Raw genomic sequence first — 14,801 nt, forward strand, 5'->3', positions numbered from 1 at the left:
TTGCGCGCCCATGCAGTGCAATGAGGCAAAGTCGTGACTTGGACTCGGGAGGCCGCATTGACCAATCCATCACCGCAACAAAACATGTCGGCTGCAATTCTATCTCGCAGGCCCCTGCACGTCAAGGTGAATACCTTACCGGCCAAGAATATGTTGCAATCTTTCTGGTGACCGCTCCTTGAGCCAACCCAAATGCGACCATACCAAACCCATACATATCGCAGGCTTCTGGAGCTCCAACGCCGCTGCGGGCGCATAAGCGTGGCAAGCTCTCAACCAGCGGCGCGGGCTCTTCCAGCCCGCCCTCTAGCGGGTCCTCAAGCGCACCCGTCGTGCGCCGGCCCATTGACCTCATCGCAAACCAAATCTCAGACCCCATTCTGAGGGCAGCCGTGCAGGTGGGGTGCGCGTACCAATCCTGGGGTGGCACGGGGTGCGGGAGACCGGGCATGCGTGCGTGCAGGGACGTGGTTTCGTGGCGTGTTGCCAGCACGAGTGCACGCGTGGGCCCGATGGCCTGGTCCCGACCATCACCCGACGCATACACGCGACATTGCCTGGTAACAGCGCGGATGGTGGCATCCGTGCCCCCTGCCCCCTGCGTATGAAACTCGCACGTGGCGGTGGCTCCTCGTGTGACACCCATTTACACAGGAGCCCGTGGCGTTCTGGGGTGGCGTGTTCGCGGGCGTGTTCCGCCTCAGCCTGGACACGGACCCCCTCAAGACCTGGGTGGAGCGGACGTCGTCGCAAGCACGAGTGAGTGTGCCACGTCGATATTCATGCTGCTGCGCGTGTCAGGTGTGGGAGTGGCCTGAGGTTCGGCCGTTCGGCGCCAGTGTGTACAGCTGGGGTGGGCCCACACGTGCACACTACCGTGCCAGCACGCGGCGCTGTGTTGCCGTTGTGGCGTTGTGGGAGTTGGTTGGCATGGAGCTGTTCCACATCCACCGCGTCGCAAGGCTTGCCGCACAGTTTCCGTCTTGCCCTGCCCCCGCCGCCCCGCAGGCTGCCACTGGTCAGCCAGCGCCTCCGCCTCCGCCCGGCTCCTCCCGGCAATGAGTCAGCGCTGAGCGGTGTGTCGCCAGCCACCAGAGGTGCGCCCAGGCAGCCGTGGTTATGACCACCACTACCAGCAGCTGCGGGAGCAGCAGCAGCAGCAGCAGCAGCAGCACCAGCAGCAGCAGCGCGGAGTAATGAGGAGTTGGGAGTGTTGGACTGCTGCTGAGGTGCACAGCTGTGGGGAGTCGGTGCGCTGGGACCCGGGCTCAGGCTCTGACGACGCGGGCGGGCGGTGCGGTATGTACGGCGTACTGGATACAGATAATGCAAGGTAGGACTCAGTTAGGATCGATGTGGGTGCATAGATAAGAGTCAGTTGCACATGTTCTAAGGTTGCAGAGGTATATGGGACATGAAAAAGGTTGCAGAGGGTGAACTTCTGAAGGAAGCTGAGGACACGGGTTGTCGGGTCTTATTTTGTTGTGATTCTCCCATGCATTGTTTCGGTGGCGAGCGGCGTTATGGGTGCATAGCTTGCTGAGCGTGCACTTGAGGCCGCACAAAGGCCTGGCGCTAACAGATGTACCCGATATTGCAATGATGCTGCAAAGGACATGTGCTGCTCCAGGTTGCATCCGCCCTGGAGCATTTCGGCCTCAACTGGCCTCTACCGGGCTCGACTCTCAACCAAATCTAATGGTCATTTACAAGAGCACATCGCGGCCCATGCAGCCTTCGGCGCCGCGACTTCCGGTTCCCAAACCTAGGCCCTAATCCTGCCAGCACTGCCACATACCTGTCGCCCACAAGGCGTGCTATCCGCGACACCACAGCTGCAGCTACTGCTACGTAACCGGACCGTCAGCCTCTGCTGCCCTACACCAGCTCTGGGGCTCAGCCGTCCAGACCCAACCTGTCAGGCCCAGTCCCCGTCGCACAACGCTCCTCACAGCGCGCGCCCTCTCGATCCACACACACATACACACGCTACACCCCTCCTCTCCGCTCACAGCGCCTCTAGCACCGCCTGCAGTTGCTGCGGGTTGTGCAGCGGCACCTCGGCGGCCTCCTCCGGCGTGTAGTCCGTCTGCAGGCGTCAAGCGCCAGGCCGCGCGGGTGAGGACAGGAGGGGGGCAGCAGGCGTTCGGTGCATGTGTGCTGACGCATGCGTGTATGTGGCGTTGCAGGACAGAAACAGCGCGCAGCAGCTTTGCGAAAGCACCCACCCACGCTGCGCCCCTTCTGTGCTCCTAACACGCACGTGGCAGCGCTGCGCCACACACGCAGCGCAAGCGCACAACGCACGCCCCCCATCCCTCAAACACCGCCCTGCCCCGCCCACCTGCAGCAGCTTCGCGATCTGCCCGTGCGCCTCCGCGATGTTGGACTTGACGGGCTTGAGCAGGATGGCGTGTGTGGCGGGGTTGGGCAGGTACAGCCGCATCTTGGACACCGCAGCCGCCAGCGGCCCGCCCGCCGCCATGGCGGCGTTCACGCGCCCCACCATCTCCCCTAGCTTGGCGGTGGAGGCGAAGGCCTGGGGGGGGGGGCGGGGATGAAGGGGGGTTGTAGATTCCAGCCCAAACTAAACCGAACCGGGGGGTTCCAGCGGGGACCAGTTACACGATGGAGGTGTTGACATGGTATCCGGTAACATGGGTGGGTGGACGGGTGGAGGGGTGGGAGGGAGAGGCGCGAAGGGTGGAGGGAGCGATGGGGAAAGAGGGAGGGGCGGGTGCTGAGCAGCAGGCAGGCAGGAGGGGGATGCCTGGGTGTAATGTGTGGAGAGGTGGAGGGGCAGCTGTGGGTATGCAGCTGCACCAACACAATGCGCCAGTCCATTGCGCCGTCCCCACCTGCTCGCGCATGGGCTTGGTCGCCTGCGCCGCCGCGCCGCTGCTCTGCCCCGCCAGCCGCACCGCCGTCACCTGCGCACACGTGCACCACCAGGGCCCAACGTCATCACCTCACGCCCCCAGCCACTTCAGCAACGCTAGCAGCACCAACCCAAACACGCATGCGCATGCGGCGTGGCAGCTGTGAAGGCAGCGCAGCCCCAGGGGCGGCCCGGCCCATCGGGCCCGCCCGCCCGCCTGCGGCGGCTCACCTTGGTGATGAAGGACAGCATGGGCTCCACCGCCACCTTGGTCAGCGCCATGATGAGCGCCTCGCACACGGACTGCACGTGGCGGCGGCGGAACGGAGGTGGCGGTGGGTTTGGTGGCGGTGGGATGGCGGTGGGATGGAGGTGGGATGGAGGTTGGATGGCGGGTGGGATGGCGGGTGTTGGGGTTGGGTGGGTGGTTACATTGGGTTGGGTGGCGCGGCGTGGGCACGAACCCAAGGGTGAAGCTGCTGCGGGCCGGGGCTGCTGCCCGCTTCCAGCCATTCCTACTGTATTGGGCGGCTTGACCGCTCCCGTCTTTCACGTCGGCTAGCCCCCCGCCCCCCGTGCCCCCCGCGCCCCCTGCTTCTATCACGTCTGCTTCAGTCGCTGCTGGATGCGCCCGCACCTTGAGCGCTTTCTCCAGCTCCTTCTTGGAGTCCAGCTGGTATGTGAGCACGCGCGGGCCGCTGGCGCCCAGCATGCGCACCATGGCGTTGCTGGGGCCCAGAGTGAACAGCGACTCCTGGCCCACCATGATGCGACTGAGGGCAGGGGGGGAGGGGTTACATTCATGATTACCACGCCACGCCACGCCTGAGCCCATTGCGCCCTGACAGCTCGCCCCCGCCCTGCCCCAACAACAGGCCCCTCCACAGCCCCAACCAAGGCCCTCACCGCAAGTGGTCGCGCATGTGCGAGAAGTCCAGGTCAATGTCAGTCACTGCGAAATCCACATCGAACGGCACAATCTGCTCGCGCAGGAACAACAGGTTCCGGATCATGAACAGCTGCGCGTCCAGCGGCGACGTCATGCCCGCCGCCGCCGCGCCCGCCGCCGCCGCCACCGCGGCGCCCGCGCCCGTGGCGGCGGCGGCGCTGGTGGCTGCCGCCAGGGCGGGCGCGGAGCCGGCGGCGCGCTTGGCGACTGCGCGGCTGGCGTTCTGTACCGCCACTGTGCAGGCGGACACAGCCTCCTGGGCCAGGCCGCCGAATATTTTGGAGTCCACTGCTCGGTAGAGCTTTGACAGCACCAGCAGCGTGGCGCGCAGCGGCGGGAAGAGCGAGGCGTAGGGGTCCGCTGACGGCGGCGGCCGCGCCGCCGTCGCCGCCGCGGCGGCGTCCGAGGAGGAGGAGGCAACAGCTGCGCCGTTGCCGTCGGGCACGTCGTCTGCGGAGTGGGAGTGGTGGTGCTGCTGCTGTTCGGCCGCTGCTGCTGCGGAGGCGGAGGAGGCGGAGGCGGAGGCTGCGTCCAGTAGTTTGGCGGGGTAGTCTGTGTCCTCGGGTGTGAGCACGTAGCCGCTGATCTCGTCGCGGATGTAGGCCTGGGGGGGCGAGGGGGCGTGGCAGTTCATGGGGAACGGAGTAATTATATCCGGGGAAAGCGGGAATAGGTGGCGGGGTAGGGAGCAGGTGGCCGGGAGGTGGCGGGACAGGGAGGTGGCGTGGGGCTCGTGCAGCTGCGGGCGATGCGCAGGAATGCGCTAGCAGTATCCGACAGCTACCACTTCCCATTCCAGCCCCTGCTCCGGAGAGCCTCCAACCCCCCTCGCCCTATTGCATTGGGTTCAGTGTAGTTGGGGCTGGTATCTACAACACCCCTAGCAGGCCCTCACCTGCACCCTGAATATAAGCCTGCCCTGCACGTCCGCCAGGCAGCGCCCCAGCAGGGGCTTGAGCGCCTCGCCGCCCGGGCCCCGCCGCGCCAGCTGCTCGCCCATGACCTCGTGCTTGAGGATGTCCACCAGCTCGCACAGCTCGTCCAGGTCCTGAAGATTGGTACAGAGAAGTGGTACATTCGCATTCGCATTTAAGCATTTCAGGAGCAAAGTTGTAACCAGGCAGGGGCAAGGGAAGGGCAGGGGCAGCGTGTTGGCGGGTTGGTGGGTGGCAGGGGCAGAGCATTGCGGAAGGGTTGAAGTGCCCACTGGTAGGAGAGGGCCATGATTTGCTGCCCCCCCCCCCGCCCGCCCGCCATCCCTCCCTCCTTCCCTCCCTCCCTCCCTCCCTCCCTCCCTCCCTCCCTCCCTCCCTCCCTCCCTCCCTCCCTCCCTCCCTCCCTCCCTCCCACCCTCCCTTTCCTCCCCCCCCCAACGCCGCGCACCTGCATCACCACCACCGCCGGCCGCAGGTGGTCGTACAGCATGGTGGCCAGCGGCTCCAGCAGCGGCGACAGAGCCTCAGCCGAGGACGGCAGCACAGGCCCCGCACCCGCCCCCGCGCCGTGCCCCGCAGACCTGGCGCCCGCGGGCTTGCCGCCGCCAGCTGCGGCGGCGCCGTCGGCTGCCGCCGCCGCCTGCTGCTGCCCCGGGAAGAAGTGCTCGAACAGCTGCACCTCCAGCTGACACACCTACAACAACGCGGAGAACAGACGGACGGCACGCACATGAGCGCAGGACGGCAAAGTACGTGAGCGGAAACGTGCAAAGGGCGTGCGCCTTGGTTCCTGCAACAGCGGTATCCGCGTTTCGAGGGACACGGCTGCCGGTATATGCGCTCTCACGGCACAGTCGCCCTGCATCCGCTCCCCCTTGCCGCCCCTGCACCGACCCTGACGCCGGCCTCCGGCGCCACTCCGTTCCCAGCCTGCACCGCCTCCGCCCTTGCTCCCACCCATGCCTACCGGCGCCTCCCCCGCTCGCCACTCCCACCGCCCTCACTCTTGCTCCCCCAAACCCCACCGGATCCCCCCCCCTCCCCCTCCCGCTCCCCCTCCCCCTCCCCCTCCCCCAACCCCACCGGCGCCTCCCCCACCCTTCCCCTCCCCCTCCTCCTCCCCCTCCCCTCCCCCGCACGCACGTACGCACCCGGCCCAGGTGCTCGCAGCCGTTGCGTGTGAACAGCGGCAGCGGCTGGCCGGCGGCGTAGGCGGCGATGCGTGCGTCCACGTACGGCCCGATCAGCGCCAGGCGCGCCTGGCCGTACAGCGTGTGGAGCTCCTGCAGCAGCCGCAGGTACTCGGGCCGCCCGGAGCGGGACTCCACCTCGCGCAGAAGGCCTGTAGCGGGAGGGGGGAAGCGGAGGGAGAGAGGCAGCTGATGTTAGCAGCATCGGGTGGGTGGGAACGGCATTCGACCGGGTTGCCGGGCAGGTGGGGAAGCGGGCTGGGGCGTTCTTAGAGACGGACACGGCGGAGCAAAACTGTTACAGGGTGCCCTACGCAGGGCATCCTTTGCAAGCCCAGCCCGCGCCCCAGCCCGCGCCCTTGCCCGCGCCCCATCCCCATCCACCAGCAGCCACCTGCCCGACCTCCCTTCCCGCTCACCCTTGATGTTGGGCTCAGCCGCCGCGCGGAAGCGCACGTACAGCATGGGCACCTCCGCGCCCTCCGCCAGCTGTGGCACCGCCCCCGCTGCAGCCGCCTGCGCAGACCCGCCGCCGCTTGGCGACGGCAGCGAGCCGTTGGCCCCCGCCGCCGCCCCCGCCGCCGCCTGCTGGATGGCTGCCTGTACCTGCTGCACCGCCGCCCGCAGCACCTGCTGCACCTTGGTGCGCACCGCGCCCAGCGCGCGGCCCTGGTGTGGCGGGGCGGAGGAGGCGAGGTGCAGGAGGTTGGTGTGCGCCGGGTGAGGGGGTGCTGTGACTGCCACCGCCCAATTTGTCCCGAGTTCACCCAGGCGACGGTGGCTGCCTCTCTGCACTTGCCCTGCGCAGCCCTTCCTGCTGCCATCCCCCCATTCCGTGTGGTGCCTACTGCTCCCGCCCCACCCTCCCTCCCTCTGCTCCCCGTCTCCTTCCTTGCCCTCCCCTTCCTTGCCTCCCCTTTCTTGCTTTCGCCTTCCTTACCCTCCTCCATCTTCGACTCCACCCCCACGTCCGGTTCGGGATTAAGTGCAACTCCCCCACCTTCACCTTTACCTCCACCTCCTCCCCCTCCTCCCCCACCTCTTTCCCACCTCCACCCCCGCCGCCCGCACACCTGCAGCTGCTTGAACTTGGCGCTGTACTGCGCGGCGTCCGCGTACTGCGGGTTGTTGGCGACGTAGGCCATGCAGTCGTCCAGCTTGCGCAGCAGCGCCAGGAACTGGTCGCCGTCCAGCTGCTGCGGGGCGGGCGGGCCGGCAGCCGCGGCGCCGCCTGCAGGAGACGGCGCGTGAGCGCGTGAGTGTGACGCGGTGGTTAGAGGGGAGTCAGTGGGGAGTCAGCGGGGAGTCAGCGGGGAGTCAGCGGGGAAGCGGAGGGCAGGTTCACGGTGGGAGGTGGTTGGAGGGCGATTGCAGAGGCAAGGGATGCGCTGTGCCGCGAGGCGCTCGTAAATCGTAATCCCTCCGGACGCTCCGCGCCTGCTTTCCCCTCCCCATGTGGCCACCCTTCTGCTTCTTGTGCGCACCCCGCGCCGCCCCGTGCCCTGCTTCGCCCTGCCCGACCCGCGAGCCCCTGTCCGAGCCCCCCCCTCGCTCCATTGCATTGGATTCGGTTTAGTTTGAGCTGGTATCTACAACCCCCCCTCCCAACTGTGTGCACAGCCCCCAGCCCCCATCACCCCAGCCCCCTGCAGCCGGTCCATCACGCCACCCACCCGCCACGCCGCTGCTCTGCGCCACGCTGAGCGCCGCGAACTGCGCCGCCACGGTCTCGAACTCGTCGAAGAAGCGCAGCTTGGCGCGCATGGCCTCCGCGAACTCCATCAGCGCCTCCTTCTCGCGCACCAGCTGCTCGCAGCTGCTGTGCAGCGAGCGGCTGCGGCCCACCACGTCGCGGTGCTGGGCCAGCAACGCGTCAAAGGCCTCCAGCGTCAGGTCCACCTGCGGGGTGCAGGGGTGTGTTGTTATACGTTGTTATGCGTTGTTGTGTATTGTGATTATTGTGGTGTATGTTGTGGTGCGGTGTGTTGCTGTTTTGTTGGGAGGGAGGGAGGGTGCTGTTGGGCTAGGCTGTGGCTAGGGCGGGGTTTGTCCAGGTTTGGCTGAGCTGGTGCACTAGCCGCAGCGCCGCACCCTGTGCAGGATGGTCTCGCAGCTCTGCACGTGGCAGTTGAGCAGGTCGGCGTAGCGCTTGTACTTCTCCTCCGTCTCGCTCGCACACGCCGCCTCCAGCTCGCTGTGCCACTTGTGGAACTGGCTGGTGTTGTGGAGCACGGCGTCCTCCAGCGTCCCCACATAGCTGTCCTTGGAGACGGCCGCGGCCGTGGCCGCGGCGGAGGCGGCCGAGGCGGCGGCGGCTGCGCCGCCGCTGCTGCTGGTGGAGGTGGCGGCTGCGCCGCCACTGCCGGGCTCGGCGCCGCCTTGCGCGGAGGAGGCGGAGCGTACGTCGTCCACCACCTGCGGATTGAGTGGGCGAGAGGTGGTGTGGGTGGGACGTGGCGGGTCGGTGGGGAGGTGGGTGCTGCGGGCAGCGGCCGGGGCCGGGGAATGGAGGAAATGGTGGAGGTAGGTGGCCTAGCTTCCACAACAAGGAGGCTCGGAGTGGCGCTGCAGACTTGCTGCAAACACGGGCCGTGGGGCCTTCTGTGCACCAGGCTTTGGGCCGAACTAGGCAAGCTAAAAGCTGTGACCAAAGCATTGTGGAGCAAAATCCGCCCGTAAGTGTTCCACTTGGCAAAGCATAGCCTTCACGGGGGACGGGTGGGAGAAGCCTGGTCGCCAAACTGCCTGTAGAGTTGGCTGCCTGCCCGTGCCACACCCGGCAGCTGGAGCAACAGTCAAGGCGACCGGAGTTTCCGGTCGCGCTTGACAACCCGTCGACGTATTTATATATAATGCCTTTAACCGCACGCGACAGCTGGCCTCGTGACACGGGCTGTGTGCCACCGAAGCGTGGGGCAAATGTTGCGATCAACTTACGTGTGAGGGCAGGGGCCGCTGCGAGCAGCATTGACCCAGCGACTCGATGGCCCGAAGCTGGCCTTCGCTCAAAGCCGCTGTCTTCTCCCAAATCGCTGCCTGCAAAGCGAGAGGCGAGCACTAGTCTTGCATTCCGACCCCAAGCGTTCTCGAGTCTTATTAACTTCCTATACACTTCCTCAATTGATTCCTTACCACATTGTAGCTCTTAGAAGCGGCTCCAGCGAGCTTGCTCCCCGAGCGGGGACCCGCTACCGACATTCTAAAGCTAGCGCAGAATTTCTAACGCTAACACACTTGAGCGGCTCTGCCGCGAAAAGACTACGTCATGGTGATCCGTGCCAAGCAGCGCGCGAGGCAAGTTTCTGTTTCTACAGCTGCTCACGGCACTTTATAGGCCTAAGAATAATAGCGAGTTTACACTTAATACGGCTTGGTCACCAAAAACCTCCCTATTGAGCTTGCCGATCGGGGCTTTGCCACGCTGCATGTGCAGAGCTTGCATCAAAAGACAAAACCCCTGCTTGCGCAACATTTACTATACTGATACCATTTAAGTGCAGAACGTAACAAGGACGATGGCTTAAGGGGCTCTAAACCAGTACTTCCGTCTTTCTGAGCACACTTGTTTGCGGGCCCCAACCAGTCCCAGGAGCTTTTTATAGCTTATTGTGGCAATAAGGAGCTGTGGTATGGTGGGAGGCATTGTCGGTGAGCGCTCCCGCGTTCCTGGCCACGAGCGGAGTGCCCCTGCGCCACCTGCCGCGCAGGGATGGGACGTTGTGCTTCGCAACGCTTCTCCGCTTCCCGCATGCACTCTTAGGTTTCATCTAATGACAGCTTAGCCGCGGCCATGCGCAAGTGTTGGGACCCTGATGCCCTCCACTACACGTGTTTGCAGGCGTGCCGCTGAGCAGGTGCCGCCTCGACAGCGCTGCCGCCAGCGCCCTCAGCAGCACTTCCCGCAGTTCCGCCGCCGCCGCGGCGGCGGCGGCGACGAGGGCAGTAGCAGCTGCGGCCACAGCACGGCCATGCGTTGCTACAGCCTGCTCGCCCTCGGGGTCAGCTAGCTCCTGGGCCGCCGCCTCAGCCTGTCGCGTCAGCACTGGACCCCATGCATCTGCTTCGCTGGCTGGTGCCGGGGGCGAGCACGCCGGGGCTCGTGGCGCCGCATGGGTTTGCCACGCCACGCGACCGGTGCGCAAGCCACCGCTACGCATGCGAGCGCCGCCGCCACAGCCGGAGGTGAGGCTGAGGGTGCAGTTGGGCCGTTGGGGAGGTGGGCGCGCTACATGGCACGACGGAAGGAAACACGCAGGACGGTGTATGCGACGCGATGCAACGCTCTCGGTGCGCGCGTGTGCGCGTGTGTGCGCGCGTGTGGGTGCAGGATGGCGCGGAGAGCGGCGGGGCCACAGGCGATGATGACCTGGCGCTCAAGGAGGCGGTGGCGGCGGCGGCGGCGGCCCTCCTGCCGGGCGTGGTCCGGGTGACGTGCGTGCAGGACCTGCCTCGCTTCGACATGCCGCTGCTGCTGGGCACTTTCAGGTGCGGCAGCGCGTGTGGCTGAGAATGCCAGGGAGAGGGCATACGTACACGTGTGTGTGTGTGTGTGTGTGTGTGTCGGTGTGTCGGTGTGTTCTGCAGCCCTCGTGGGCCAGGTCACACGGCGACGTCTCCGCCCTGTTGGCCCCTCACACGCCGGGGCCTCCGCCCACACCGCCTGCCTGCCGTGCCGCACGCACCCTCGTGTCAAGCTGCGCATGTGCGGGCACACACACACACACATACACACACACATGCGCGCTCATCTACTACTTGTGTGTTTCCTTCCCTTGTGCTCGCTAACACACACACGCGCGCGCTGCTCGCCAGGTCGTCCACGTGCAACGCCGTGGCGGTGGTTCACGGCGGCCAGCGCTACCTGCTGGCGCCCTCGGCGGCGGTGGCGTACGGCTCCCAGGTGCGGTGGCGGCGGCCGGCGGCGGCGGCGGCGGCACAGTCCTGCACGGCAGCGCGCCGCACTGCCCTGCGTGGGCTTGGGGGGGGGGGGGGCGAGGCGATAGCTGTTCACGGAAGGATCAAGGAACGAGTTTAGGGGGCACACGCCCGAGACGCGGGAGGGTGTTGTACGGGGTCGGGGAACGCAGTGGAGCAGTGCAGGCAGCAGTGCAGCTAGGCGAGTCGTGTCGGGGGAGGGGTCGGGGAGTTGGCCAGGGGGAACTGCAGCCCAGGCTGCTGCCGCAGCTACCAGCCGGAGGTCTGACGCTGGGTTGGGCCGACTTGGCCTGTGCCCTTTTGCGTGCGCGCGTGTGCACGCAGGTGCGCGTGTACCTGCCTGGCCGCGAGAAGCCCTTCCCCGCGCGGGTGGCGCACCTGGCAGTGGACTGCGAGCTGGCGGCGCTGGAGCTGATCGGCAGTAGCAGCAGCAGCAACGGCAGCAACGGCAGCGGCAGCAGTAGCAGTAGCAGTAGCGGCGGCTCTGCGGCTGCCGCGGCGGCTGTGGAGGAGTTCTGGGGGGCGCTGCAGCCGTACCAGCTGGCGGACCAGGGGCTTCCGGCGCTGCAGGCGGCGGTGGGCGTGGTGTCGTATGCGGAGGCGCAGCCGCAGCCAAGCCTGTCGCCCGGCACCGTCATGCGCACCGAGGTCATCACGTGAGTGCTCCTGGCTTCGCTGCGAGTCAAGCGCTCCGTGCCATAGCAGCTTAGCGCACGCGGATGGCAGGCAATGACCCCTGTGCAATCGAATGGATCTCCTGAAAGTTAGCAGCCCCGTTTGCCTTGTAGTTACCAATGCGACAGCACATCCACGCATTTCCCACAACATTGGACAACAACCAAATCCAGCACCTGCCACTGCTCCAAGAGCCCCTTCCCTCATTCCCCCCATCCTCCTGCACGCCTTGTAGCTACCCCTCCGCGCTGCAGCGGCTGCTGGGGCTGACGGTGGCAGTGGCAATCAGCAAGGAGCAGCTCGGAAGCGCGGTGGTGGACGGCCGGGGGCAGTGCTTGGGGGTCGTGTTCGGCCGCACCGTAGGCAGCGGCCGCCGCAAGGGCGGTGGCGCCGGCTCGGGCGCGGGCAGCGGCGGCAGTGGCGGCGGTGGCAGTGACTCGCGGTGGGGGCAGGGCCGGCGGCGGGTGGGGCGGCGGCGCGGGCGGCGCGGGCAGCAGGAGGCGTCGGCGCTGGTGGTGCCGGTGCCGGTGGTGGCCCACTTCCTGGAGGACCTCCAGAAGCACGGCCGGTGAGCGGCTTGGGGTTGATGGTTAATGGAGGGCGGGGAAAATGAGGCAGGAGCATGATAGGTAGGCTTCGAGTTGTTGGAGGTCAGCGTGGGGGGTCAGCGCCCAGCCTTGCATTGCGTTGGCACCATGGTAATCCGTCGCCGTACGCCGCCTTGTGCTGTATCCACTGCATGAGCGGCTACCCCTTCCCCCTACCACGCACCGACTTGTCACCCACCGCAGCTACCTGGGCTTCCCCACACTGGGCATCCAGTGGCGGCGCACCGAGTCGCCGGCGCTGAGGAGGTACACAGGCATGGCGCCCGAGCAGACCGGTAAGGCGCTGGCGGGGGAGGGCAACCGTGTGGGGTGGTTGGGGTGGGGTTAGTTCACTCCAATCCCAACGAAACCGAGACCCACGGGGGTGGGGGGGTGAGCGGGTGCGTAACTTTGAAATGAGGTTTGGTGAAGTAGGCGGGTTACCACGTGACGGGTTACGGTAGTGGGACTGGAGCACTGTGTAGCGCTGGGTCGTACGTTCCCCTCACACACATGCAACCCAATGCAAATCACGCGTGTGCAACGTGTTTGTGTATGTGTTCGCGCGCACAGGCGTGGCCATTGTGTCCATCAACCCCACCGCGGCGCTGGCGGCGGCGGGCGGCCAGCCGCTTGACGTGCTGGCGGCGGTGGGGGACGCGGCGGTGGGCAACGACGGCACGGTGGCCTTCCGCGGCGGCTCCGAGTCCATCAACATCTCCTACCACATCAGCCAGTTCCAGGTGCGAGGGCGGGCAGAGGTGGGGCTGGGCCACAGCTCAGACATCAAGCTTACCGAGCGCCATGCGGCATGCGGGGATCTCTGTGTGTAAATCTGTGCGAGAATGCACCCGCCATGTATACGACGCAACGCACACCGACTCCGAAGTCCCGCCGACGAGGAGAACCTACTGCCGTACGACGTGCTTCGTCAACCCCATTGTCACACGTGTCACCCACCCACGCCCAGGTTGGCGACACGCTGGACCTGACGCTGCTGCGGCGCGGCGCCGCCCTCACGCTGCCCATCACCCTGGGCGTGCCGGGGCGGCTGCTGCCGCTGCACCTGGCTGGCGCGCCGCCGCAGTGGCTGGTGGTGTCGGGCCTGGTGCTGACGGTGCTGTCGGGCCCCTTCCTGGAGGGCGCGTTCGGCCGCGGCTGGGCGGTGCGCGCGCCCGTGCAGCTGCTGCGCGAGTGGCACAACCACCCCGCCTCGGAGGATGAGCAGGTGGGGCCGTGAGCGGGGGGCGGTGGTTGTGGGGGCCGGGCAGCGGTCGCCAGGCCGGTTGACTGAAGCTGCGGTGCTGGTGGAGGGTTGAGAGTGAGGCGGTTGTGCGCGACTGCATCGTGTGCTAAGCAGCCCCTCATTGGCGCTGCCGCGCAGGTGGTGGTGGTGGCGGAGTGTCAGGACATGGGGCCCGGCAGTGCCACCGACGGCTACGAGCGGAGAGGTGAGCGCGCGTGCTGCCGCGCCTCTGGGGGGGGGGGGGGAGGGAGAGCCCAACCAAATAGGTCTCAGTATCCAAGGATCCGTCGCCTAACCCTAAAATGCAGTGCGGCTCCATTTAAGGGGAGTGCTACCCACTTGTTTGGCTCGGGCACCCAAACGGTCTTCGCCTACGTATGTTTGCAAATCGCCTTACCCTCCTCAGACCACCGGTATTGGTGCCTCCAAGTGCCCCTCCCCCTCTGTCCATGTCTCCTGACTCCCTGCCTGCCCCGCGACCCCAATGGCACCTCCCCCCCCGCCCCGCAGCGGTGATGCACCAGCGGGTGGTGCGCTGCAACGGCCAGCGGGTCCGCAACCTGCGCCACCTCACCCTGATGGTGGCAGAGGCCATCGCGGACGCCACCATCGCACCGGCGGTGCCAGCCGCCGCCGCCGCCGCCACCACCGTTGACGTCACCGCCACCGCCACCGCGGCTGTGGGCAGCTCCTCCCAGAGCCCTGAGCTCGGCTCGGGATCCGGATCGGGATCCAGCTCGGGGCCGCCGCTGGATCCGTCGTACATCACGCTGGAGCTGTCGTCGCGGCTGGTGATGGTGCTGCCCCTGGAGGTGGTGGTGGCGGACACGCGGGAGATGCTGGGGGAGTACGAGGTGGCACACGCCGTGTCGGAGGACCTGCGGACAGAGTACGAGGGCGTGATGAAGGCGAGGCGGCAGCAGCTGGCGGCGGCGGGAGAGAAGGGCGCGGGGGCGGGGGAGAAGGCAGGGAAGGGCAAGGGGAAGGGGCGGGGCGGGCGGAGCGGCAAGGGCCGGTAGGCATGGATGCAATGTGGCTGCAAGCGGCGACGTCGCTGAGGCAAAGTAGGGTTGATGCTTAGACCTACACACGTACATGTGTTCAGGCCAGGTGGGCAGGCGTTACATGGACGGCGCGAGGTGGTTGCCGCCAGGCCGCGCTGACCTGCGCTGACCCCGACTGTGTTCGTGTACGGGTTTGTCAGCCAGTACCTGGCGGTCCTTGAAGGGTTAAAGCCCCTCTCGATTGGTCGTCAGGTCCACAGCCTTGCCACATGTTGCGGAATGTATCGGCTGGCGTGCAGTCTGAGGCAGGGGAGTGTCGAAACACGGGAGGCGTAGTGTCGGCAAGAGTGCCGGCGTGATGGGAGGCGATGATGTGGCTCCACTGGGCAGTACCATGTGATT

General features: G+C 66.7%; 3 protein-coding genes across 3 annotated transcripts; 2 read left to right on the forward strand and 1 right to left on the reverse strand.

The window, feature by feature from the left end:
* Positions 1–39: 39 nt before the first annotated feature.
* CHLRE_03g203800v5 (uncharacterized protein) lies at positions 40–1,701 on the forward strand. Its single transcript, XM_001693145.2, has 4 exons — positions 40–126; positions 225–398; positions 655–759; positions 1,009–1,701. Exons 1-4 carry the CDS (start codon positions 85–87, stop codon positions 1,060–1,062), a joined length of 375 nt encoding a protein of 124 aa, XP_001693197.1. The 5' UTR covers positions 40–84; the 3' UTR covers positions 1,063–1,701.
* Positions 1,702–1,703: 2 nt separating this feature from the next.
* CHLRE_03g203750v5 (uncharacterized protein) lies at positions 1,704–9,359 on the reverse strand. The gene is made up of 15 exons (XM_043061436.1): positions 9,085–9,359; positions 8,890–8,988; positions 8,044–8,367; positions 7,626–7,851; positions 7,026–7,183; positions 6,372–6,621; positions 5,914–6,104; positions 5,211–5,456; positions 4,723–4,875; positions 3,785–4,431; positions 3,516–3,651; positions 3,110–3,181; positions 2,859–2,930; positions 2,345–2,539; positions 1,704–2,089 (listed from the first exon to the last, which is right to left on the reverse strand). The coding sequence occupies exons 1-15, from the start codon at positions 9,148–9,150 to the stop codon at positions 2,009–2,011; spliced, it is 2,916 nt and encodes a 971-aa protein (XP_042926513.1). The 5' UTR covers positions 9,151–9,359; the 3' UTR covers positions 1,704–2,008.
* Positions 9,360–9,459: 100 nt separating this feature from the next.
* On the forward strand, positions 9,460–14,781 carry CHLRE_03g203730v5 (uncharacterized protein). Its single transcript, XM_043061435.1, has 11 exons — positions 9,460–9,600; positions 9,791–10,134; positions 10,280–10,437; positions 10,765–10,852; positions 11,212–11,543; positions 11,798–12,130; positions 12,354–12,445; positions 12,723–12,892; positions 13,120–13,377; positions 13,534–13,600; positions 13,906–14,781. The coding sequence occupies exons 1-11, from the start codon at positions 9,582–9,584 to the stop codon at positions 14,412–14,414; spliced, it is 2,370 nt and encodes a 789-aa protein (XP_042926514.1). The 5' UTR covers positions 9,460–9,581; the 3' UTR covers positions 14,415–14,781.
* The last annotated feature ends 20 nt before the right edge of the window (positions 14,782–14,801 follow it).

The sequence above is a fragment of the Chlamydomonas reinhardtii genome, chromosome 3, assembly GCF_000002595.2.
Source record: "Chlamydomonas reinhardtii strain CC-503 cw92 mt+ chromosome 3, whole genome shotgun sequence".
NCBI lineage: Eukaryota > Viridiplantae > Chlorophyta > Chlorophyceae > Chlamydomonadales > Chlamydomonadaceae > Chlamydomonas > Chlamydomonas reinhardtii.